Below are 24,689 nucleotides of genomic sequence, written 5' to 3' on the forward strand. Positions count from 1 at the left end.
ATACGTATACTTGATACAATGTTCGGCTTGATTTCTTTATTGGTGCAGTAAATAAATTACATGATTCTGATTCTGCTTGTAACTGTGATACATAAAATTACAAACAAAATGGTTTTTCTACATTAATTCTAAACTACCTGTACTAACATATTTATCTATAATCCAGCTTCACTCGTCCCAATCATAGTTATTCTGGATAAAATAACTTGGTTGTCAATTATACTTATAAGACATGCATTTTCAGAAATAAATGAACGACATTGATCTTGGTAAAACTTACCGAATTTTAAGTTGTTTGCATTCAGTAATGCTAGTAAGATCTACAAAAAAAATGGACATTAATTTGCAAACTTCGAAATCGTTTTCTTGTAAATGCTCCGAAAAAAAATATATACTTCATTCATACCTGAATCGCGTAATATCTCAATATTTCTTCGCCAACGCTTCTTTCATTCTTTCAAACTGCAGTACGCCGGTTTCTTTTAACCGAATTCATAACATTTAGGCTCAATACAGAAAAAAAGTAGGGTTACTGCGCTTTATTTTTTTTAAAATTTCATGCACATTTAAAAAATTGTGTACACCAAAAAAATCATGTGCACACGTTGCACGTTGTGCACTGTCAAATACGGTAGGACCCAGAAATATATATAAAAGGGTCAGCGTATTTTGAACTAAAAAAAATCGTGAAAATCTTTCCATTTTTAGATAATTTTTTATAATTCCAGTCAGAATATTGACATTATCATAATTCCGGCCCTGAAAATGCTTACAGCTCATAGTAAAAAATTATTTTCATCACCTGACCCCTATATATTAACGTACAGTAGGGGTGTACAATATTAACGTACAAACTGGCCCAAGTTTAGGAGTTATGCACTTGCACGTGATAGCGTTAACGTTAACTCCAGCCAGTTCGTACATTAATATCGTACACCCCCACTGTACATTAAGGAATCCCATATATATTTCTGGGTCCTAATACGGTCAATCGTACGACTAATATTTTAATTACTTCAGGAGTCATTCCTTAAATTGTTTCAGTCTTATTATTAGTCACAATGTACCCAGAAAAGTATATAAGTACACCCTCAAAACTCTCTCAACATAATTCAAACCATTGAATTCTTTACTAATAATGTCTTCCTTTTTTCATTTTGTTAACCGTCAAGTACAAGACAAAAAGAATATATTTAGATTTTTATTTATACTCTTGATGTTACATCTTTGTTTTTAATTTTACTTCTTTTCAGTACCAATCTCGCAAATGCAATTTCCTATCAATTGCTCGCACTCGGTTACTTCCCCCACGCCTCTTCCGATTATGATTATTTCTCCCCCTTACACATTATAGTATGAGCATATTTGTTGTTTTTGATTATTGCCCGATTAAATTTCTAATCACATTCTCACTATTTTTAGAGTTACATTTTTGGTTCCGTTTGGATTATAGATTTCTGAAAAACCTTCCAAATATAGTAGATTCAACAATTTCTCAAGATCAAATTATGTTCAGAGCATCAATTTGTACTGAAGCATCAAAAACTCTGCTGTATTTGTTTCTAGTGAAGGAGTTGTCTCAAAAATAATGATGTGTAAGTATTCTATTTTCCTTCTTGAGGGAAATATCTGACTTACAGATCGTGATTCTTATTTTAGCTCGAGGTGCCTGGTCCCGAGCAATAGCGCCACCAATGGAAATCAGTGACATCAGTGAAGAAGAATCAATGAATTACCTGATTGAGAAACGTAAGATTGATAAAGAAACAGCAAAAGAATTATATCAATTGGTTAGTGGTCGCATTTTAGAGTTGAAAACTGTTGCGAATGGTATTTAGCCGGACGATCCATTGAAGGTAGGAATTAGTTTTATTATTTTGCAATCAATTTTACACAATTCTGCTTTGCTTAATTCTTTTTCATAGTTATCAAGAAACAAAAATTAATTGAAATTGAGCAGAAATTTTCTTCAGCGAAATTTCTTAAAAGACAAAAATACCATGAAATAGGAAAGCGTGCAATTAATGCTTTACTGGATTCCAAAGAAATTAATATTAATATATTTATAGATTTCTTTGAGAATAATGATGAGGAATGTGAGGAATACCAAGAAGTTTTAGGAGCTAACGTGTTTGCCTACCATCTATCAAGCAATACTGTGACTTTTCAGTCGCGATCAGTAGAATTTTACATTCGGGAAAACTCTAATTTACTTGGTCTTGGTGATAATTCCAATTCTAATCGAACGTTAACCTCCGAATAGAATTCAAAAATTAAAATGTGAATTATAATCAAACAATCATCCCAAAATAAGAAAACTATACAATTAATAATATTATAATAATAAAGCTTTTTTTACAGGATAAATTTGGTGTTTTTTTTTCGACAAAATAAATGTTTGTTTATTCCAATGTATAAAAACTAAAGCACAAATTAAGGGAAAATAGCGAAATATATGACATGCTTTCAAAGGAGGAAGTACGCAGATTCTAGACCATTTAATGCGAGGTAAAAAAAATAATCAATTCATGTGTTACCGATGTTACCGATACACTGCGCCAGGTTTCGTGACGCCAATGAGGCACGTGCTGGCGATCACGATTTTCTCATGTTAAAAAAGATCGAGCATCTATAGAGCCAAAAATCGATTAACATTGTAGCTGAGCAATACTCAACATACCTTATATTAATTTGCGAGTTCGATTTTGGGATTCGCTTTTGGGGGGAAATTACGTTAATATGATCACATCACGAAACGAATCCGCTTAAAATCATAATAAAAACATTGATGCTACCCATATACAAGGATCAACAAGGAGGTCTTCTTTGTTATAAAACTTTGAGTACATGCGGGAAAGTTCGAGAATAAATTACTTGTTCCCGGGAGACATGATGTCTAACATTACTGCGCATTTATTTATCAAGTTCAGATTGCATATTCGATTATAACTTACATATAGGACGCGATGTATTTTATCCAAGTGGGACTTTAGGTCTCTCTTTTTTTTATTCACCATACATCTCTATTCCACGCTTGATACAATGTATAGCCTTTTCGCCAAATTCTTTATTGACACCTACCCTTTCCTCTTTTTCATAAAATGCGAATGTTATTAATGTCAATATTAATTATGGTGACGGTGATTCCAAAGGAATTGGTTTAGACGAGCAGAATTAGGCTATTTTTCATTAAATGTATTATTATTATTTTTCATGGACGCGGGCGAAATTTTAATAAATTTTCAGATAAATACCTTTCTAGCTAAGAAATATAAAAAATTTGCCCAAAGACGCTTCAAAGAGAAATGATAAAGATATTAAGCGAAACAATATGATGCTATCAACAGATCTGAGTCAATATAACGAGCCGAAGGCTCTTTGCATGACGTAATCATAAAAAATTCATCTCTCTGGCTCCTTGACAGTTTCCAGGCAGTTCTTCGACACTAGTTACCATAAATCACGAGATGATCATCCAATAATGTTCCGCCTTTCTTGATCTTGAATAGCTGCGTACATTATATATATATATATACTGTATATATTTTTTATCTAAATTAATAAACAAAAACATAATTTGTTTAACTTAAATTTTTATTATTGTCATATTATATATATATAAATTTTTTTAACTTGAAAAGTGGCCAAATAATTTTGATCGCTCTCTGTATATGCAATTCCATTAAAATCTATAACAAATCAGAAAATAAATATAAAGAGATTTAATGTTAAATATTTGACTATAGCCAGTTTGTAATTATTTATTATTACATTAATCTGTAAAAATAGATGCTTATAAAAGAATGTGATTATATAAAATATATCTGACTGTATACAATCTGATATCATGTAAGATTTTACTTTACTTCTTTACTTTCGAAATATCTATAATCTCTTTAAATTAGAAGTTAATTAAACTTAAATCAAAGATATAAATTACAATTGGAATTCAGTTAAAATAGTTTAAATATTAATAATTATTTCATATGGATTTCTATTTATATTAGCTTTTAAAATTGAATATCTTATTCACATTGTATTATATTAAAATTAATAAAAGCTAAAAATAAAAAAAAACCATTCATACATATGTAAAACCTAATTATGCAAAACTTTTAAACTATTGTATAACCTAAAACCTAATGACTTAATTATATGCAATGTGTGTGTAAGTTCTAACAGCTAACTTACTTGAAAAATAGTTCTTTTGAAAATACTTATAATAATATATAAGTATAAATGTTATTTAAAATAATTTGTTGAAAATATTTATTGTTTTGAGATGTGTTAAATGTTTAATATAAAATAGTAATGGTAAATGCAAAGATATATACAAAAAAAAAATTGTTAGATGTTACTATTTTATTCTGATACTAACTGCGAATTTTTAAATTCGAAGTTAATCGAATTGATTTTACTTCGCGGAAAACTTTTCAATCAAATTTCCTTCATTTCTTCAATACTTGGAATACTTCATAATCATCTACCTGGAAATAGTTAAATTTATCTCTAATGCTATGTTCATATTTCAACCCACCTGAAGCATAACTACTACTTCCTTCATGAGCATCATCGATGATTTTCAATTCATAGAAACCAAACGAAGGGCCCAGTTTATCCTGTAATTGTATAGCTTCATTAACGCAATCTTTTTTAATTCTCGATATTTTAGATTTAGGTGTCGATACGTTGTTGGAAGAATCGCTGTGTGAGTTCGACAAAGAAAATATGAAAGAGTCACGTGTACCGCGCCATTCAACATCTCTAGGTGAAGACCAACCGATTGGGTTATAACCACCTATTAATTCTTTTGTTCCGCTCACTCTAACCACCACTATTGTCGCACCTCGACCATCGCATTTGTCGTGAAATGTCTTTGCGCTAAATCCATCTCTACTTCCGCGGAAAAGCAATCTAAAAAAAGACGATGATTAAATTTTCATTTTTAAAAAATTTTTTTTTTTTTTAAAAAAAAAGCAATTTACCTGAAAATGTATGGAATTGATGTCAATGGAGTGAAATCTTTAACATTTTTTCTGTCTATCCAACAAGCGATGAGAGCAGCTTGCTGATGAGTGATAATTGTAGAATCAATTGTTCTCACAGGCGGTGAAAAAGGCGTAACAGATGGACTTACAGGCGGAGATACAGTAAGACTATTACTATAACTAGCACTCTTTTTTGTAATATTATGAAGCGATAAAATTAAATCATTAGATGATAGGATTGGAGACACTTCAGTGGGAGAAGTTCCAGGAGTCACTAAACCAGTATTAATATTCAAAGAAGCACTACCGCTATTACTATTTGTATTATTATTACTAGATTTAGTGGATGAGAAATGACGTAATAATTTGAGTTTAAGATTCCTTGGTAATATTTCAGCATAAGGTCTAACTTTGCTATTAAAGTCTTCCAAAGACAATTGCCAAAATCTAATTAATGGAATACAACGTTGTAATGTCTTTTCAAGAGAACAAAATTCTTCAATAGACCATTTAGAAGCATCCTTATTTTTTATACCATAAGTATTTTTTAAACCCCAGTTAATCAGATAATCCCAAATTTTCCCTTCATCCATACAAAAATCATCTCTTGATAGTAATGATACTAAAGTTGTTTCATCTAAACTCATAAATTCTTTTGAATCAAAGTATTTTTGTGGTTCAGGACATACTATTGATAAACAATGTGATCGTAATCTACTACATGCATTACGTTCTATCACTGTATTCAACACATAAAGTATATTATCTTGAATCCATTTCTGTTTATTTTGTAATAAGTATTCTTGAAGAGGATATATTAATTCTTCAAATATCAATTCGTCTGCTGCAATCAACAACTTCACAATATCTCCTTCTCCTAATTTTTCCAATCCTATTCTTCCACTATATATGTATCTATATAAACATACTTGATTAGTTTTGTTGTTTAGTGCCGCTAAGGGAATAATATTCTATTTTTCTCTTACCTTAATATGACTTCGAAGACAGTCGGACTAATATTTGGCTTTTCAAAAATAAATGTTTCTCCCTCCTTTCTTGCCCATTTACTTGACAAAGCTGTCCGAAAATATTCTGACCTAGCTCGTAAGATGAGTGAATGTGCTTGAAACTCTAGTTGTCGTATATATCTATTACAAGTATTTTTACCGCTATTACTACTATTATTATTGCTTCCACCGCCTACCCTAATAATAACATCATAATCCTCTGCATATTCGAGCAAACTACACAAATTTTCTGATAATCGCGGGAATAAATTCAAAGACATTTGAAAATTTTAGTTAAAGAGTGAATTTTTTTTTTGTTAAAAAAAGAAAAAGTGGACTCAACAATTTTATAGCGCAAAACTCGTGATTGGTGTATTAATTACTATAAAGTGGCTTAGTAATTGCGTAACGAAGTAGCAAAACCAATAATTCCTCAATTTCGGGTTTCCTTTTACGGCCGTAAAGTGTGAATTTTGGTGTGAATCATTATTTTTGATGCACCTCATGTGCGCGTTAAATATTTGGGCGTATTTACATCACAGAGACATTTATTGTCCAAACTTGTATACTAATAATTCCAAACGAAAGCTACTGATGCGCATTATGCATTATATGTTGAAAGTTATGCAATCATCTAGCTTTTTTTAACATTTTCAATTGTTGGTTCTTTTTGTCTTAAATAACGGATTGAATATAGTAAAATAAAACTGATCACCCAATTACCAATTACTATTCGATATGAGTGTTTACTGTGTTACTGTTTATATCCATTTATATCGTAAATAAAAATGGTAAAAAATTTGCGCACATTGTAACATTTTAGTAAAATTTTATGGTTAAATATACGAGAATACTATATATAGATGTCAATCTATAATGTATAAAATATAAACCTGCAGAAATAAAAAAAATTTAAAAAGCTAAGTTATTTATAAAAACTATATATCTATATTATAATTTCTTTTTATTATTAAGGCTTTTTCTTAAAATTCCTTTTTTTTAAAAAATTATTTCTTATTCTTCTAATTCAATTTTTGACTATTTACTTTTCTTCTTTTCCTTTACTTTTTTTTATTTTATGTATTTAAATATAATGTATAAATCATATATTAAATATCTTTTTATATAATTATCTTTCTTATTCTAAAATGAATAAGAAATTTCAAATTTATTTTCAACAAATTCTAATTAAAAAGTAATTCATTGTGAAATCTGACAAATAGCCAAATACACAATATAAACCATTATTTACAAAAATAAAAATATTATTTTTTAGCTATTTATTATTTTTTCTTAAAATTTTTTACATTTATAATGTTTTCACAATTTTAGTATTTACTAAACATATAAAAATTTGAAATAAAGTCAAATCTGTAACTGACTCAATATAAACTTTTTATTTACTATAATAAATATACAGCTTTTTTATTTTATTCTTTTTCCCAAATTTTTTTGCATATATATAATACAACTTATAAATAGATTTTTATAATTTAGTATTTATTTATTGCCAATAATTTGTATAACTATTATATAGAACATCATTTTTACAATTATAAATATATGATTTTTTAATTTATAAATATATAATTTTTTTAGTTTATTCTTTTTCTTGAATTTTACAAAATTTTATAATTATTGTATTTATATATTATAGCCAATTGGATGTAAAATATTCTTCTGGTTTTTTATATGAAAATTCTGCTATTCTTTAATAGATTAGCTCTTAAATAATTAAATAAATTATTATTTGAAAAACCTAATTGTTTATTATTAACAATAATAATAGTTTGATTTGAATATATAATTGGTTATAGTAATTAATCCAATCTAAAATTTAATAAATAAAAAATCAAAACAAAGTAAATTACCATAACCTGTAGAAGTATCCATTATTATATTATACATTTTAAATGCAAAACATCTTATTTTTCAACATAAAACTGATAAAAGTTTATTAAACAATCAAATAAATAATAATAAATAATAATAACAATAACTGATAATAATAGTAATATTATATTAACTAATATATAATATATAAATATATAAATATTTATTCCATTGTTTTGATAAATCAATACTATATAAATTTAATAATACCTTTATTATATTCGTAAAATTTGTATATATATACAAATATAAAATTAAACTATTAAATATACAAACTACAGTATATTGACGGTAAAAAACGAATATTTTAGCGTACATAAAATATAGTTTTTTCGTTTCTGTTTCATGTGATATACGTAATCTATTGTGATATCATGTCTAGGATGATTATATTTTTTTTGTTCCATAATATGTTTCATGTGAGAAGGCATTCTTTGCCGTAAAATACTCTTGCTTTTTTGGCAGAAATTGATTAGCAAAAAAACCCGTTAGTAACGATCGACGTTATACAACCATATCATGTGACAAACTTTAAATTGTTATAGATTCTGCACTGATTCTGCACTGTACAATTTACGATTTTACTTTTGGTTTTGGTCGTAAAGAAAAAGATAATGCCGAACCGAGTATCCGAAGAAGAACTTCCTATACTTGAATCAATTATTAATATTAGGAATCGTCTCCAGGCATTGAAAAAGGATCGTGACCATTATATTAAATCTTCGGCAGTTACTGAGATCTACGATGAGGTAATTATCGAATTTTAAGTGTACTTCAAAATTAGTAACAATAGGTAGAGTTAAAGCAGAGCTAGAGTGGTTTTTTATTTAGCATTAATATAAATTTATAATAACGTATTTTTTTGCTAGGTTACGGAACTAGTTAAAAAGTTAATTGAAATTCGTGACCAGTCTGCAGAAAGCCCAACATCAGATAATCGTGTTAACGCCGTTTTCGATGATGTATTTCAATTACTTTCGTTGTTCTTTATGGCAGTAGGTAAAAATAAAGAAAGTCCTGCTACCTATGCTCATCTTGCTACTCTTAAGGTATTTTAACATTTTTGATCGGTTATGAGATTTATAAGAACAATCATCAATAAACCTATTTTCCACAGCAATGTTTAGATCATTTAAACGAGTCGGGTGTTTATACAATAGGTAAGTCACCTTGTTATATCTTTTATTTTATATGACAAAATTTTTATTTTATTGATATACGTCAATTTTAGACGAGCTTACACCACATAAAAATCGATTAATGGATATGAAAAGGATCATAAATAATGACGAAGAAAACAAGGCAATAGCGGAACCACATTTGAAATTACTGAATAAAAAATTAATATCTTGCGGTATTTTATATTCTAACATTACTCTTTAATCTCTTATTCACTATCCTAACATGTTCAATAAACTTCTAGAGAAAGTTTTGAATCAACTATTGGACTCCGGTTTAAACCTTAGTGATGATTTAGCACCAATACATCATCGCTTAGTACAAATAAAAAGAGAATTAGGTGCGATAGGAGCGCGTACTGATCCAGACAAAATTTCAGATATTCGACCTTATCAGGATGAATTGCGCAGTATTGATAGTAAAAGAGTCGATGGAAAATTTATGGCACCAGATGGTTCTATACCACCAGGTCAAGCTCAAGTTATTGGATTATTAGAAGAATGTTATGAAGATGCTCATGAAATAATTGCTAGTCAAAATAATGTTTCAGAAACTTTAAAACCTATTTATGATAGATTGATTGAGCTAAAGGCATCACTTGAACGGTTGGCATTAACGCATCGATGGACTTCACGTGAAACTGATTTATGGACTTATCAACTTCAATTAAGTGAAATTGATAATATGAGGAAAGATGGTAAATTCTATGATGATGAAGGAAATGTCCCCGAAGGGCAGACAGTACGTTTCTTGAAATCGTTTGATTTGTTTGATCGATTCATTTTTAGTATTATAAAGCTAAATAAACATTTTTTATTAAATTATTTAGGTTCTCCTTTATTTATTACACAAGTGTTATCGATTAGTATACAAGATTTTAAGTTCTAGTGAACCTATTGCCGAGCCATTAATACCTATTCACAACCAACTTCATACTGTTAGAAGGTTTTTGAATGAAATCAAAAAATTTGGCGGACCTTTTACATGTATGTTATACTTAATTATTGAAAGATGATAAGATAAAATAGGGAAAATTAAACAGTACTATATTTTGCTCTCTTTTAATTGCTTGATTAATTTTTATTTATACCTGCTAGCGAGAGAATTATATCCGTATCAAATGAAACTTGCGTCTATCGACAATATGCGTGTAGATGGAAAATTTTTGGATGAAGATGGATCAATACCTGAAGGTCAGGGTATTGTCATGGCTTTATTAAATGAATGCTATGATATCTTATTTGAATTGAAAGCTGATATTGTTGATGAAAATTAAAACCTTTTTATCTATTTATTAATTATAATAAGAAAATTTATATTTATTTAAAATTATTTACTTTTCGATTAAATATTTTTTGAAAAGTGATGATGTGTATGTATATAATTTATGTATTATATAATAAACTATAAATTACAAAGCTACAAATCACTAAAGAATCCCACGGGTCTAGGTTCCCTAATCTCATCCATGTTTGAAAGTCAATCAAAACATTATATATGTCCTTAAAAGCGAAACTACTTATATTGGAATAACTTGAATAATTTGTACATAACTAATGATTGTAATATTTTTTATCATGGCTAAAGGTTTTGTACAGTTACATCAGTTACGTATTGTGACATATTCCATAATTTTAATCAGCAAACAACGCCGAAAAAGAAGTACATGATGATTATTAACCTATAAAAACATTTAACGTTAATAATGATGTTTATAACGTTTGAAGTGTTAACAAAATAACCTTTTTTGTAGAAACAAAAAGATAATAATTACCAAAAGTTTGTGAAACTCTTTGATGTCTTTTAACACGACTTAAACGCCATTCATTTGGTTTTTCATATTTATTGTATAATGGTTGGATCTTTTCGCCTCTCTTGCGTTTACTAATTGTATTAGCATCAGCAACCTTAAAGAATGTTGGTGCAGCTTCAGTAAGCCATTTTGGCTCAATTGCTGTGACTTCTCTCATATATTCTTTTGTTGTTAGCACAAGTTCGTGGTATATAACCCTAAAGATTTATAAAGTAATATTAGCAGATATGTGAAAAAGCTACGTTTTATAATATTAATTCTTACCATTCAGGACCTTTATTGAATAAAGCACTTGATGGATGAATATATACTGGAGTGCCTTCCACTAAAGTTTTATACCCTTCTTGAGGATCCTTCTTTGCCGCATGTCGGAAAAACCCACCACATATAGCTCTACGAACTTTGTTATAATTTTTACCACAAGAAATAATATCTTGTTTATAACGATCCATAATACCAACTAATTGTTTGCGAATATCTTGACATCTTTTCATACTTCTGCCCTGAATAAAATTTTCGAAACACCATGCATTGGAAAATTTGCTAGCTTTCCAAGCATTATATACTGTTAAAAGGGTTAAGTGATCTCCTTCAGGTTGATGAAATTTGGCTTTCTTTTGATCAGAGGCCGCTTGTTTCTCCTTTGGTCGATAGAAAACATTTTGAACAGAAAGCATAGCTACTACGGTAAGGATTTCTTCTGAACAACCAAGATCAACCGATTGAATTAACATCTTTGATAATGGAGGTTCTAAAGGAAATTCAGCCATTTTACGACCTAATCTCGTTAAAAGACCTTCGTCATCCAAAGCTGATAGAGCATATAATTGCTCTAATGCTGTAAGAAGAGTTTGGATAGGTGGAGGATCCATAAAATCAAAATGTAAAAGGTCATTTATTCCCATTGCTTTAAGGGTTAAAACAGTATATGCAAGATTTGTACGCTGAATTTCAGGTACAGGATTTGGAAGCATTTCATTGCGATAAGCTGCTTCAGTATAAAGTCTATAACATTTGCCAGGCCCCGTACGACCAGCACGACCTGAACGTTGACGTGCCTGCGCTTGAGAAATAGGTGTAACAATCAAGGAGTCCATTCCTACTTTGGCATCATAAGCATTCTGCTTTACAAATCCAGGATCAACAACATAATATATACCATCTATTGTAATAGAAGTTTCCGCTATATTTGTTGCAATCACTACTTTTCGACTGCCGGAAGGAGCTGGTTCAAAAATACGTGATTGCATCTCGCTAGGCAGTGCAGAATACACTGGTAGGATGACTAAATCGGGCACTTGCGGACCGAGAGCTTTCATACGCTCATATAGAATTTCACATGCTGTATCGATTTCTTCCTGACCAGTTAAGAAAAGTAAGACATCACCCGGTGGTTCAGAAAGATGAATTTGCATAACGGTGATCAACGCGGCATCCAAATAATCGCTTTCGGGCTCCTTAGTATAAAGAACCTCGACAGGAAATTTTCGGCCCGGAATACTGAAGATAGGACAATCGAAGAAGTACTTTGAAAATTTTTCCGCGTTCAATGTGGCAGAAGTAACAATTACTCTAAGTTCAGGACGGTTTTTGAGAGTACCTAATAATAAATTTAATAAGTAAAATTAATTATATTAATGATTTAAAGATCATTACTAACTTACTTTTAAGTAGCCCAAATAACACATCGGTACTTATAGTCCTTTCGTGCGCCTCATCAAGAATGATAACTGAATACTGAGATAAATCAGGATCCAATAAACATTCTCTTAACAACATACCATCCGTCATGTATTTAATTCTAGTACTAGGGCTAGTACAATCTTCAAAACGAATAGTATATCCAACTTCCTCTCCTAAACGGCAGCCAACTTCTTCAGCAACACGCTTTGCCACAGACATAGCGGCAACACGACGTGGTTGTGTGCAACCAATTTTCCCTCTATTAGCAAACCCTTCCTCAGCAAGATATTGTGTCATTTGAGTAGTTTTCCCAGATCCAGTATCACCAACAATAATAAGTTGTTGGTTCTAAATAAGTCAATATCTTCGTTCAAAAAAAAAAATACATAAAAACAAAAATAATGAGCCAAATACATACTTCCGATATGGCCTTAATCAACATAGAACGCATTTGGTAAATTGGTAAGCTTTGCCTTTGCTCCATAATGGACAATGATGTAACCTTACCGAAACTTGTAGCTTTATTAAAAGTTTCTTTCTTCCATTCGGGAACTTCACCAGCTTTACGACCTGCGGCAATTCCTCTCAAGTCTTGTGCAAAATGACGTTCTCCTGGTTCTGGTAAAGGATCTAGCCAAGGAAGATTAATATCTTTTGGAACTGAATCTAATTCCGCATTCGCTTGTTGTTGCCTAAATATATTTGAAATATATGATTAATATAGTTAATGAAATATGGTAACCTATAAAATCTAAAAAACATACCTTAATTCTCGACGTTCCTTAGCTAAAGAAGCACCCGCGAGAGCAGCACGATTCAATGTTCCGTCAGGTGCCTTGACAACCTTAATAGGACTTAACTGGACTGTGTGTTTCGTTTGTCCTCTTAAAAATGGTGGCTCATCTTCTCTAATTTCAATATCCAATTCTTCCTCTGTTTCCATATTTTCAATATATCCTTGTTCCTCATCATAATTTGGCATTTCCGATGCACGCAAAATACCAGAAGCAACAAGTTGTTTAAGCTCCCAACGTTCTGGTGAAGTTAATCGTTTAAGATTATTAGGACCATCATTGTCTTCAATAACCGGTACTTTTCCAAAAGAGTATGGACGTTCTGGATTGTGCAAAGCTTCGGCTGCAAGTTCCTAAATTTATTGCAAAGTTAATATTGGCTATAAGGTTATAATTAAATTTAAGGTTACGTTACCTCCTCAGTTTTTATACGCAAATGAGGTGACAAATCTTCACCAGTATTCTGATCCACATCCTTCATAGACAAACTAATTCGTGATGGAGCTACGGACATAACTTTCACTTTGACCTTTTGATTACGGCTAACCACCTCTGATGGATGTGAAACTCTTGTTCCAGCTAACAACATACTTACATGTACCATACCTATTAATGAAATTAACATGATTAATTAAACTATAATAACGAAACACAATATAAAGGTCCTTGACCGGTGTCACCACCGTCTGCCACTAAAGCTTACCTTCCACTCGGCCTTTGACTCCTTCCAAACTGACAAAGGCACCGAAATCCCTTAAATTCGTAACCCTTCCATTATATATTTTATAAAGAACTGGTTTTTCATCTAGTTCTTCCTTAACGCGAATTTCTCTATCTATACCGCGACCTCTATATCTATCCCTACTACGATCCCTTGTTCTATTTCTACTTCGATCTCTCGTCCCATTTCGATCCCGATCCCTTCTACGATCTCTGTCTCTATCCATATCTGAACTGTAACTTCTACTACGTCTCCTATAACGAGAGTGTGGGCTACGTGATCTGGAACGTCTCCGTTTAGGAGACCTTGATATACTCCTACTAGAACTTCGTCGTTTATCAGTTTTGGAGGATTTCTTTTCAATTGCTTCCTTCTTCTCAGATCGAAGCATACTTTCTAGATCTTCCAATTGTGCCATGGTTTCATTCGCCACTTTCGTATCTTCAATCTTCTTACGCTAAATTTAAAAACCTAATTAATTTATAAACATGATACGTTAAGAAAGAATATGGTTTAAATAGATACTTACCCATTCCCGATCATCTGCCATAGCTAAACTTGGGAATAGTTTTGCTTTTTCGTCAGGATCATAGTCAAGATTATTTTCTTCACTATTCTCCTTTACTTTCTCTTTTATCTTGTACTTTGGATTCATTTTTTGGATCAAACGATCCAAAGTATTAATGAATGAATCTGGAAACTCGGCTCCAGCATCATTTAAAGCTTTTTTAAATTCTGGTAGTGTTCGACGTTGTTCATGTAAATTTATCACAAACTCAGCTATAAATTTAGAAAATAGGTTAGATCCATTACAGCATTAATAATAACCAAGTGTGAATATACTAACTCACCTAAAGTTTTATCGTTGATCCCGGTGTGATTAACTAGTTCACTTGTGATTTTTGATACTAAAGAAAGGTATTCGAGTTTTTGGAGTTCGTCAAGTGTGTCCATTTTACAAGATCAAATAGGCAACATAAGCTTAAAATATTTATAACGCTAAACAGGTGACATTTGGGGGGATGACAAATATGACAAATATATTAAAAGTCCAAACCCCGGTGTGACACGAACGGAAAATATTTTTCAAAAATTTCTTCCAATATTTAGATATATAACTAACATTTATTTTAATATAGCTTAACAAATGTTCATCAAAATTAATGCCAAGAAAATCATATAACTCTAATATTTAAAAAAAAAATATTTTTTCTTACCTATTAATTTAATATATAAAAATGATGTTATACTAATTATTTGCCAATTATTTTTTTTTTTAAAAAATAAAACTTAATATAAGTTTTGTATAGCCTTTAAAATTATAATTTATAAATTTACTTAATACCTTAAAAAAGGTTATAAATACCATTTTTGACATTTTTAACAATTTATATCAAATCTCATTTAAAGTGAAAAATAAATTTACCTTTTTAAAAAATGTATTAATTTGCTAAAAATGTAACTCATCTGGTTTGCATAGTTGCATTTACTATAATTGAAATATACTGCAAGGAACAATTTAGGAAGTGTTAGTATTTATGCTTTAATTTTATTATTGTATTTACTGTAATATCTTTTTAGAAGACTATATAACTTTATTTTTAATTAGTATTTCTTTTTATATATCTTTGATTTTTTTTATTATAAACTAAATTGATGTATATTAATGAAAATAAAAATGCTATACCTTGTTTACCTTAAAAATGTAACTTATAACTTTTTTTAAAGATATCTAAAGTTTATTGTTATAGAAAATTATAGAAAGATTGTTTAATTAAATATTAGAATTCAAATATTATTAGTTGGAATTATACTTATTATATAAAAAAATAATATAATATAAATAAATTTTAATATAAAAAAATGCTAATATATAAATATATATCTTTATTAAATAATATCAAATAATAATAGTTTACTTCTAATAATTTATATATAAATTATATTATATTTTAAATTTTATTTATTATTGTTTATTTTAAATTTAATAATATTATTAAAATATAATATAAAATAATTTTAGTAAAAATATTTAAAATCTTATATATATTTTATATTTTAATATATAGTTTACCCAAATTCTATAGGTTGGAAATTAGGGATCCTGAACATTACTAAAAAAACTCAGATCTGAATTTGTACAAACCTTATAATTAATTTTTATTTCAAATATATAAAGTTATATGTAAATTTTAGCCTCAAATTTTGTTATTTCAGGATCTTTAGCTTGTTAGATTCATCTCAACAAGACAAATATTTTGATATATAATTCATCTTTTTAGGTGTAATATTGATTGAGATATCCCATTTTGAAATTTTAGTTACACAGGATCTGAATTGTTTTAGTAATTTCAGGGTCCTGATAAACTGTATATAGTTAGACTTACATATAATTATTTAATCAATTTTGCCAAAATTAGTGATTATATAGAAAAGTAATTATATAGAGAGATTTTTAAATTTATTTAAAGTTAAATTTTAACCAAAATTATAGATATATTAAAATTCTAGTCAAATATAGTGCTGTTTGGAATTACAAAATTTTCTAATAAAAAAAAAAAACTTCTTTCCCAATTTATTAAAAACATAACAATTCTGCAGTAAAATAAAATAATTTTTACTCAGTTTTTTTTAATATGGAAGATAGTAGAAATATAAAAATAACCGAAGATAAGTTACTTACAGGAACTGGTGACAAACATAATTTTTTAGTTAAAACATATCACAATTACATACAGTTTTATAAAAGTCTTTGTACTCTTTCTTTACTGGCTAAGATACAAAAGTTCAACATAATATAATACGCGCAAATTTTGGTTTTATAAATGGAGATATAGCTACTTGGGAAGAAAGGGCTTTATGCTACAATATGACTCCTAAAAGTTTCACTTTTTTTCTACATATATCTATGTCTGCAGCTATGGATGGTTTCAAGGCTCGAAGACAAGAACTAGAAGATATAGTATGTCATGTGTCAAAACATAAGGAGAAATTTAGCAAAAAACCCAAAAAAAATAAAAAAAAGAAAAAGTTAAAAAAATTCTAATACCATTCCAATATTATTTCTGACGTAGATTCAGATGAAATTGATAAGATGATAAAAGATGACTCAGAGATCGATTATTCTTCTGATGATCAAGATTTATATAGAAATTGGCCAATTGCGACAACTTCTAGATCAAAAATGGATGTCAATCATTTGATTAATAAGGTCATATCATCTAATACAGTTACACAATTGGTATCTGATAAGTCAAAGTCGCAATTAAAACAGATACTGGAGAAAAGTTTAACAGATTTGACAAAGTCCTCAAATAAAAATAATAAGTTGAATAAAAATCTCATTGAAAAAGTTATTACAGGTCATAAGTCAACTGATGATGATACATCGAAAGTAAGAGATATTTTAGTTTATGATGTCCCAGTATCCTGAACGGCAGAAAATATTTTGCAACAGTTAACACTGTGGGAAAGCCTATTGATATTCAGATGAAACACCAAAGAAAATATTAAACCGTTCGTTTAAAGATAGAGTTAAGTACCTTTTGTCTAGCCCAATTTGAAGTTAATGAAATGTGAAAAATTCCAAGTTATGATTAAAAAAATTACAGATTCTATGACGTTAGCAGTCTTATGGGTCGACTGTCTCCCACATACCTTCCTTTCTTTAATTAGAGGATTGAAAAGTTTTAAAATTGTACAAACAGCTCAGGGTGAACATAAACTAATTGGTTATTTTGAAAAGTGGGTTGATATGTGGAATGCATTAGATAATCAATTTGTTTGGAATCAACAGAACCTATCTTAGAATCGATACGAACCTTTGACTAAGGATGGGTCCGCAAATGATTTTTAAATTCCGCATTATTGCAGATTTTGGAGTTGAATTGCGGTTAGTAGCCCACAATTCCGCAATTCTAATTGACTTATATACAAAAAATATCAGAACTAATAGTTCTGAAGTTTTTTTATATAATAATGCCGGAACTATTGCTTCTGGCATATTTTTTTATAGAAACACTGGAACTATAGGTTCCAACATTTTCTTTTAATTTTTTTATATAAAAATACCAAAACTACGGCTCCTACAGTGTCGTTTAGTTAAAACCTCTCCAAAATCCTGCGATAAATTTCGGCAAGATTTTACTATATGTTTACTATAGTTTCGGCAGGGTTTCAGCAGTTTCGGCAAATGGGGGTTTCGGCATTTCGGCAAAGTTTCGGCAGGATTTTTAATATGATTTAATATAGTTTCGGCATTTTCTGTATAGGTTTCGGCAGTTATTAAGAAGGTTTCGGCAAGCAACCTTAGTTCCGGCATTTTCTTTTAATTTTTTTTATATAAAAACGTTAAAACTATAATTCTGGCATTTTCTTTTAATTTTTTTTATATAAAAAATTCCGAAACTATGGTTCTGGCGTTTTCTTTTGATTTTTTTTAATATAAAAAATGCCAGAACTATAGTTCTGGTATTTTCTTTTAATTTTTTTTATATAAAAACGCCAGAACTATAGTTCTGACGTTTTCTTTTGATTTTTTTTTATATAAAAATGCTGGAACTATGGATTCCGGCATTTTTTTAATTTTTTTTATGTAAAAATGCCAGAACTATGGGTTCTGGCATTTTTTTTAATTTTTTTTAATATAAAAATGCTGGAATTATGGGTTCTGGCATTTTTTTTTAAAAAGTTTATTTTTTTAAAAAACACTGGGACAATAGGTTCCAGTATTTTTTTAAATTATTTTTTTAAAAAACGCTGAGACAATAGATTCTAGCATTTTTTTTTAAATTTTTTTTTATATGAAAACGCCAGAACTATGAGTTTTGACGTTTTTTTAAATTTTTTATATAAAAATGCCAGAACTATAGGTTCTGGCATTTTTTATTATTTTTTTTTTATTAAAAATGCCAGAACTATTGGTTCTGGTGTTTTAATTTTTATTTTTTTTTCATATGGGCCGATTTGGCTCAATTCATTAATTAAATTTTAGTGATAATTATGAATTTTGATCGTCATACCGCTCATAATAGTGATGATATCGTATGATGCACATGACGTTTTTGTATTTAAACCAATAATCGAAGGCTTAGCATTCGTTTGAAACTTGAAATCGCAAGTACGAAACAAGTTGCGAATTGGTTTTGAATTGGTTTTTTTAGGAAGGAACTGGTTTTTTTTAGAATTGGTAAGTGTTATTTTAAAAGAACAAAATATTGATAATTAGCAAAGCTTTTGGTTTTAAAATACGAAAAAATAGCAGAAATAATTCAATTATGTTAGAACAAAGTGAAAGTAATATACTTTCTTGTATATTTTTTTTTAACATTATAGAAATATTCTAATGAAATTTTTTCATTAATAGATACTTTCTCTAGTCGCGTTTTTGTACATGACTACCCAAACAGTTCAAAAATAGAAGCACATTATCAGTCAAATGGAAAATTATATAATTCGTATTATAATATTATTTCGTTAGGAATATATCCTCCATCACCAAAATTCACTCAAAAACCCAGAAATAATGCGTCCCAATATCCGATTCCTAACAACTATATAGTTGAAACAGAAGTTTCTGGATGGACTCTTAGATGTGAAACTAAATATACTTCAAATTTAAAAGTATGCTATACAATTAGTTGGAAAGAAGGACGCGCAGAATGGAGTGTTAATAGTACAAAATCTTCCACAGCAGTTGCTAATACATTTTTACAGATATGTACTAATTAATATTTATATTAACAAATGTAATAATTTATAAACACTACAATTGATTTTAATTTTGTTTAATTAGAAAATTGGCCAGAAACACTCAACTAAACTTTCTGGACCGCGATTATTTGGATTGGATATTGAGCCATTATATAATTTTCATTTACAAATTGGATCTCTCCCTATTATTACTACTGCAACAAAAGTTAATGAACGAAAAAGACCACTTGAAGATATCACTTCATGATCACAGCAAAATAAACGAATCAATAGTTTTGGATGTGATGTTCAGAAAGCAGTTGATGAACTAATTATCAAACATAAATTAACAAATTCATCTGGACAACCAATTATGCATATGCATTATATAGAATTTGATTACAAAGAAAATCAAACTTATATTAAATTTGGAGATTCAAATTCCACAACTACACAAACAAGACTTGATTCTATTGTACGTGTATGTGATGAAGCATTTTTGGGTCATGATGGATATCGACATTTGGCAGCAGTTGTGCCAATTCTTTTTCGTGAATATTTAGTTGCTAATCGTCGAAATAAGATTAATGAACTTATAAATATTCAAATTCACATAGGGAATTTTAATATAGATAAGGAAATTAATAACCAATCCAGTATTGATGATGATGTTAATGAATATACTGGTGATATTTTAGTAGATGATCATGAAGTAGGAAATGGAGCTTTTCGTTCTCTTTTAACTTTACTTAAAGCATTAATACCTATTTGGAAAGCAGGAGAAAATCCTGTAATAATTCCAGGAAATACTCTTTATATTAAACTTGGTGGTGATGGTCGTAATGTTGGAAGAAAGCAAAATCATGTAATGATAACATTTTGCTTATTAAATGAAGGTAAAGAAGTTTTAAAACCCGATCATCAATATTGGTAATTATTATATCTTTTGTTAATGTTTGATAAATAATAATTATTTTAAATTATTTTAATTATTTTACATATAATTATTAGCATTTGCCTTTATGTAGGACGTGAAAAATATGAAGATTTAGCAAAAGTTGGACAATTATTTCAAAATCAATTATTTGATTTAAAAAATAATGGAATTATCGATCAAGATGGTATTCATTGGCCAACTGAATTATTTTTCTGTGGAGATTGGAAATTCATGTACATAATTATGGGTCAAAGTGCACCTAATTCCAAATATTTTTGTTTATACTGTGATTGTGAAGCAACATCACGATGGGATATGAATAGAACATGGAATAATACAGTAAACACAAAATGTATGTTTATTTAAGATTGTTATACTATTATTATATTAATTTTATTAATTTTTATATAATATTAATTATTAGGTGAAAGAAAATCTCCATTATTTCCAGCAATTAACCAAGAGAATTATATACCAGATGAATTACATTTGCTTTTACATATATCAGATGTCTTAATGGAGTGTTTATTTGCTGATTTAATTAAAAACAAAGATTTTTCAAAACAAATCAAATCAGCAATTGAATTGGCATTTAAAAACATTAAAGTTCATTTTGAATTTTTTCAATCCAAATCAACTGGAAAACAATGGAATTGGACTTCTCTAATGGGGCCATATAAAAAGATAATGCTAGAAAAATTTCCAGTATCACAGTTTATTCCAGGTACTTGTGAAGATGATATAGAAAAATTGTGGCGAGAATTTTATCGTTTATATATGTTTTTACATAAAGCACATCTTTCAGATCAAGAGATTGATCAATTTGAAATTGATGCTCAAAATTGGATCCACATATTTTGCCATCCAACTCAAGGTTGTATAAATAGTTCTATTCAAATTCCTGGTTTATACAAAAAAGAAGATGTCACACCTTATATGCATGTTTTTGCAAAACATGTACCTCAATTCTTGCGTCAATTAAAAGAAAAAAGTCTCTCTTTGCAAATTCTTTCTACTTCAAGTATAGAAAAAAAAATCACAATCAGGTATAAGAGAATTAATTTGTTTTTTTTTTATTTGAAAATGTTAAAAATTTGTTTTTATTTTATTGCTACTTAATTTAGGTTTGTTTATTTTTTGGAGGTACTACTATGGATGGAGGAACTGATGGAAAATCAGTTGTATATAATATAATGTCTTTTGAGAACCGCCAATTATTTTATTTAATTAACAATACTCCTAAAAAAATTGTTGCTAGAAACATTAATGTCAATAAAGAAAATTAAATTTGTTAAAAATTAAAAAATTCTTAAGGATTCATTTGTTTCAGGTTTGTTTCTAAAAATAAATGTAAAAATTGTAAATTATAAACAAATAAATTTATTAAAATAATATACTCATCAACAAATTCTTCAGAATTAGTAATAAATGTACAAGTTGCAGTTCCATACTGAAAATTTTGCACGTTTTCATTTAATTCTAATAGTAAGGCAAAAGAAGGGAGGTATGGTGGGGTATAACTTTGTTATTGCAGCATTTATTTCTTTACATGTTAAAAGTTTGTTTTTAGAAGAAAATTTTAATGGCAAAGTGGACATTCGTTATATTCATGAACAAAAATGTTCGCATTCAGCATTATTACAAAATTCTATTAAACATGTTGAATAATATTCCTAATGAAATAACATGTAGAAACATTAATATTTATAATGGTGAAAATACAATCTAAATTATGTTTTATGTACAAAACTTCTAATTTATAAATTATTTATTTCTGGAATTCTGGTTGAAATCCAAAAAAAAAATTCTATTACAATATCTATAAATTATTTATTGATATTTTTGATTTAATTCTTGAAGGGGGGAGCGTGGTAAAATAAATCTAAATTGCGATTGATTATTTGTTTTAGTAATAGTAGGTATTGCAGAGTGAGCAGAAGTGTAATTTTCATTTGTTACTTCATTTCTAAAAAAAAAAAAAATCAAAATATTAATTCTTCAAAATTATAAGAGATTTGTATGCAGAATTCTGAACCTTACCCATTAATAAACTTTCCTGAATCCGTTGTAAATGTGCAGATAACTGTCCCACACTGAAAGATTCGGTTGTTTTCAACCAATTCATTCTGTGCCCAACTGAAAGAAACTTCATAAATTTCTTCACTATTCACAAATAGTACATATCCCGTTGTTTTTGTTTTGGGATCTTGTCGGCAATTCCAGTATTCATAGTTTAAAATTTGCTTTAATCTACCTTCTCCTGCCTCACCTTTAAATGTACAACGATATTTTCGTAGTGCCGAATTATACCTAAAAGAAGGTTCATTTTGAAATAAATAAACAAATACATTCTCAGGAAAGACACTTATTGAGAGTCGTTTGGATCCTACGGAATGTCTATTGAAACCAAGACGTTTTTTAATTAAGACTATAAACGCATCTTATTAAGATACAAGCTGCTCAAAAGTAGGCTGGTGGAGTAAATGGAAATGAGGTATAGTTTTATTGTTTTTATGCTTAGTTCTTTCATGAGTTAAAAGTTGTTTTCGTGAAGAAAAGGTTTTTTGGCAAAGGTAACATTTAAATGACATGTCGGATACAGTAACGCGTGATTGTGCCGCAGCGTGAATTTAGTTATTTAGTTGTAATTGGGTAAACAATAATTATATGACAATGTGACATGTATAATAGTTAAACTGGTAATGATCGACCGTCAATCATTTCGTAGGTGATATAACTGATGTGAGCCAAATCGGCCCATATGTTTATAAAAAAACGCTGGAACTATTGTTTTCAGCATTTCTTTTTTAATTTTTTATAAAAATGCCAGAACTATTATTTCTGGCATTTTTATTATTTTTTTTATTAAAATTGCTGGAACTATTAGTTCTGGCATTTTTTTTTGCAGTTATAATAAGAGAAAACGCCGTTTCTGTCAGTTTTTTCCAATTACCAATCCATCTTTTTCTAAAAAATAAAATCATTTTTTTTTTAAATTTTGTTAATGAAAAATAATTTTTTTTTACGATTAATAATAAGAAGAAATATATTTTTTAGTAGTTAAATTAAAAATTATATTTCATTTAAAAAAAATTAGTTTTTTTTGCGGATATTTCGCAAATCTGCAAATATTCCGCAATCCTGCAAATATTCCGCAATCCTGCAAATATTCCGCAATTGAATTGCGGTACTTTGGATATTTGCAGATTTGCAGAATATTTGCAGGATTGCGGATAATTGCAGATCTGCAGATCTGCAGATTTTTAGATTTAAAATCTGCAATGTTCCGCAATACTGTAAATCGCAATTATTCCGTAATTACATATTTGCAGCACTATCCTTATCTCTGACGCAACAAACAAGATCATATGGTAATAATGCCAATAAGAATCAACGAACTTCAGGAAGTCAATCGACTAATAAAAATCAGAAGAATTCTAAGAATTCAAAGAAGAAACCAGAAGAGACGAAGTCTAAAAAGCAAAAGAAGCAAAAGAAAAATAAGTCCTGTAAAGCATTGAGATCGAAGATCTTAGCAAAAATTATAGATGTTTTGCGTAAATTAATCTAATTTTAGTTAATTTAGGTTTTAGAAATGGATAAGAATAGTGGTCAAAAGGCCTAAATTTTATATAAAATTTCTATTCCTCATTTTTTTTATCCTTATATTTTCTTATTTGTTCGTTATTCAGGATGAGTTTTAGTTTAGTTTTTTTTTTCCTACCCCTTTTTACTAACCATTTTCTTTTATACCTTAGTATTTGAGCTGGCAGGTCTTTAAGTATTTATATTTTTAGATTAGCTGTTGTAATTTAGTACTCACATTTTCCTTTTTAGATGTAATATTATAGAAAAAAAAAAAACAAATTTTGTAATTTTAACAAAAATTATAATATGGCTAAAATTATAATTTATAGATAATTGTAAGAAATTTTTTTATTAATATAAATAATATGTAGAAATGTGGCGCAATAATTTTATAT

General features: G+C 28.8%; 6 protein-coding genes across 6 annotated transcripts; 4 read left to right on the top strand and 2 right to left on the bottom strand.

Annotated features, from left to right (window-relative positions):
- Positions 1 to 1,588: 1,588 nt before the first annotated feature.
- Positions 1,589 to 2,263, top strand: OCT59_013153 (uncharacterized protein; the record flags this gene model as incomplete). Its single annotated transcript, XM_066140631.1, has 3 exons — positions 1,589 to 1,595; positions 1,660 to 1,830; positions 1,926 to 2,263. The coding sequence occupies 3 exons, from the start codon at positions 1,589 to 1,591 to the stop codon at positions 2,261 to 2,263; spliced, it is 516 nt and encodes a 171-aa protein (XP_066001498.1).
- A 1,699-nt stretch (positions 2,264 to 3,962) lies between these two features.
- On the bottom strand, positions 3,963 to 6,344 carry OCT59_013154 (uncharacterized protein). The gene is made up of 3 exons (XM_025315999.2): positions 5,975 to 6,344; positions 4,986 to 5,903; positions 3,963 to 4,914 (listed from the first exon to the last, which is right to left on the bottom strand). The coding sequence occupies exons 1-3, from the start codon at positions 6,274 to 6,276 to the stop codon at positions 4,449 to 4,451; spliced, it is 1,686 nt and encodes a 561-aa protein (XP_025181650.1). The 5' UTR covers positions 6,277 to 6,344; the 3' UTR covers positions 3,963 to 4,448.
- A 2,119-nt stretch (positions 6,345 to 8,463) lies between these two features.
- OCT59_013155 (uncharacterized protein) lies at positions 8,464 to 10,693 on the top strand. Its single transcript, XM_025316000.2, has 7 exons — positions 8,464 to 8,637; positions 8,758 to 8,937; positions 9,006 to 9,048; positions 9,120 to 9,242; positions 9,312 to 9,808; positions 9,897 to 10,053; positions 10,165 to 10,693. Exons 1-7 carry the CDS (start codon positions 8,503 to 8,505, stop codon positions 10,341 to 10,343), a joined length of 1,314 nt encoding a protein of 437 aa, XP_025181651.1. The 5' UTR covers positions 8,464 to 8,502; the 3' UTR covers positions 10,344 to 10,693.
- OCT59_013156 (ATP-dependent RNA helicase dhx8) lies at positions 10,332 to 15,032 on the bottom strand (the record flags this gene model as incomplete). The annotated part of the gene is made up of 10 exons (XM_066140632.1): positions 10,332 to 10,748; positions 10,842 to 11,077; positions 11,145 to 12,480; positions 12,545 to 12,911; positions 12,982 to 13,255; positions 13,328 to 13,710; positions 13,773 to 13,963; positions 14,061 to 14,535; positions 14,608 to 14,858; positions 14,930 to 15,032. 10 exons carry the CDS (start codon positions 15,030 to 15,032, stop codon positions 10,744 to 10,746), a joined length of 3,621 nt encoding a protein of 1,206 aa, XP_066001499.1. The 3' UTR covers positions 10,332 to 10,743.
- Positions 15,033 to 16,986: 1,954 nt separating this feature from the next.
- On the top strand, positions 16,987 to 17,886 carry OCT59_013157 (uncharacterized protein; the record flags this gene model as incomplete). Its single annotated transcript, XM_066140633.1, has 3 exons — positions 16,987 to 17,044; positions 17,153 to 17,502; positions 17,632 to 17,886. The coding sequence occupies 3 exons, from the start codon at positions 16,987 to 16,989 to the stop codon at positions 17,884 to 17,886; spliced, it is 663 nt and encodes a 220-aa protein (XP_066001500.1).
- Positions 17,887 to 19,354: 1,468 nt separating this feature from the next.
- OCT59_013158 (uncharacterized protein) lies at positions 19,355 to 19,808 on the top strand (the record flags this gene model as incomplete). Its single annotated transcript, XM_066140634.1, has 2 exons — positions 19,355 to 19,373; positions 19,444 to 19,808. 2 exons carry the CDS (start codon positions 19,355 to 19,357, stop codon positions 19,806 to 19,808), a joined length of 384 nt encoding a protein of 127 aa, XP_066001501.1.
- Between the last annotated feature and the right edge of the window lie 4,881 nt (positions 19,809 to 24,689).

Source organism: Rhizophagus irregularis, chromosome 20 (genome assembly GCF_026210795.1).
Source record: "Rhizophagus irregularis chromosome 20, complete sequence".
Classification (NCBI taxonomy): Eukaryota; Fungi; Glomeromycota; class Glomeromycetes; order Glomerales; family Glomeraceae; genus Rhizophagus; species Rhizophagus irregularis.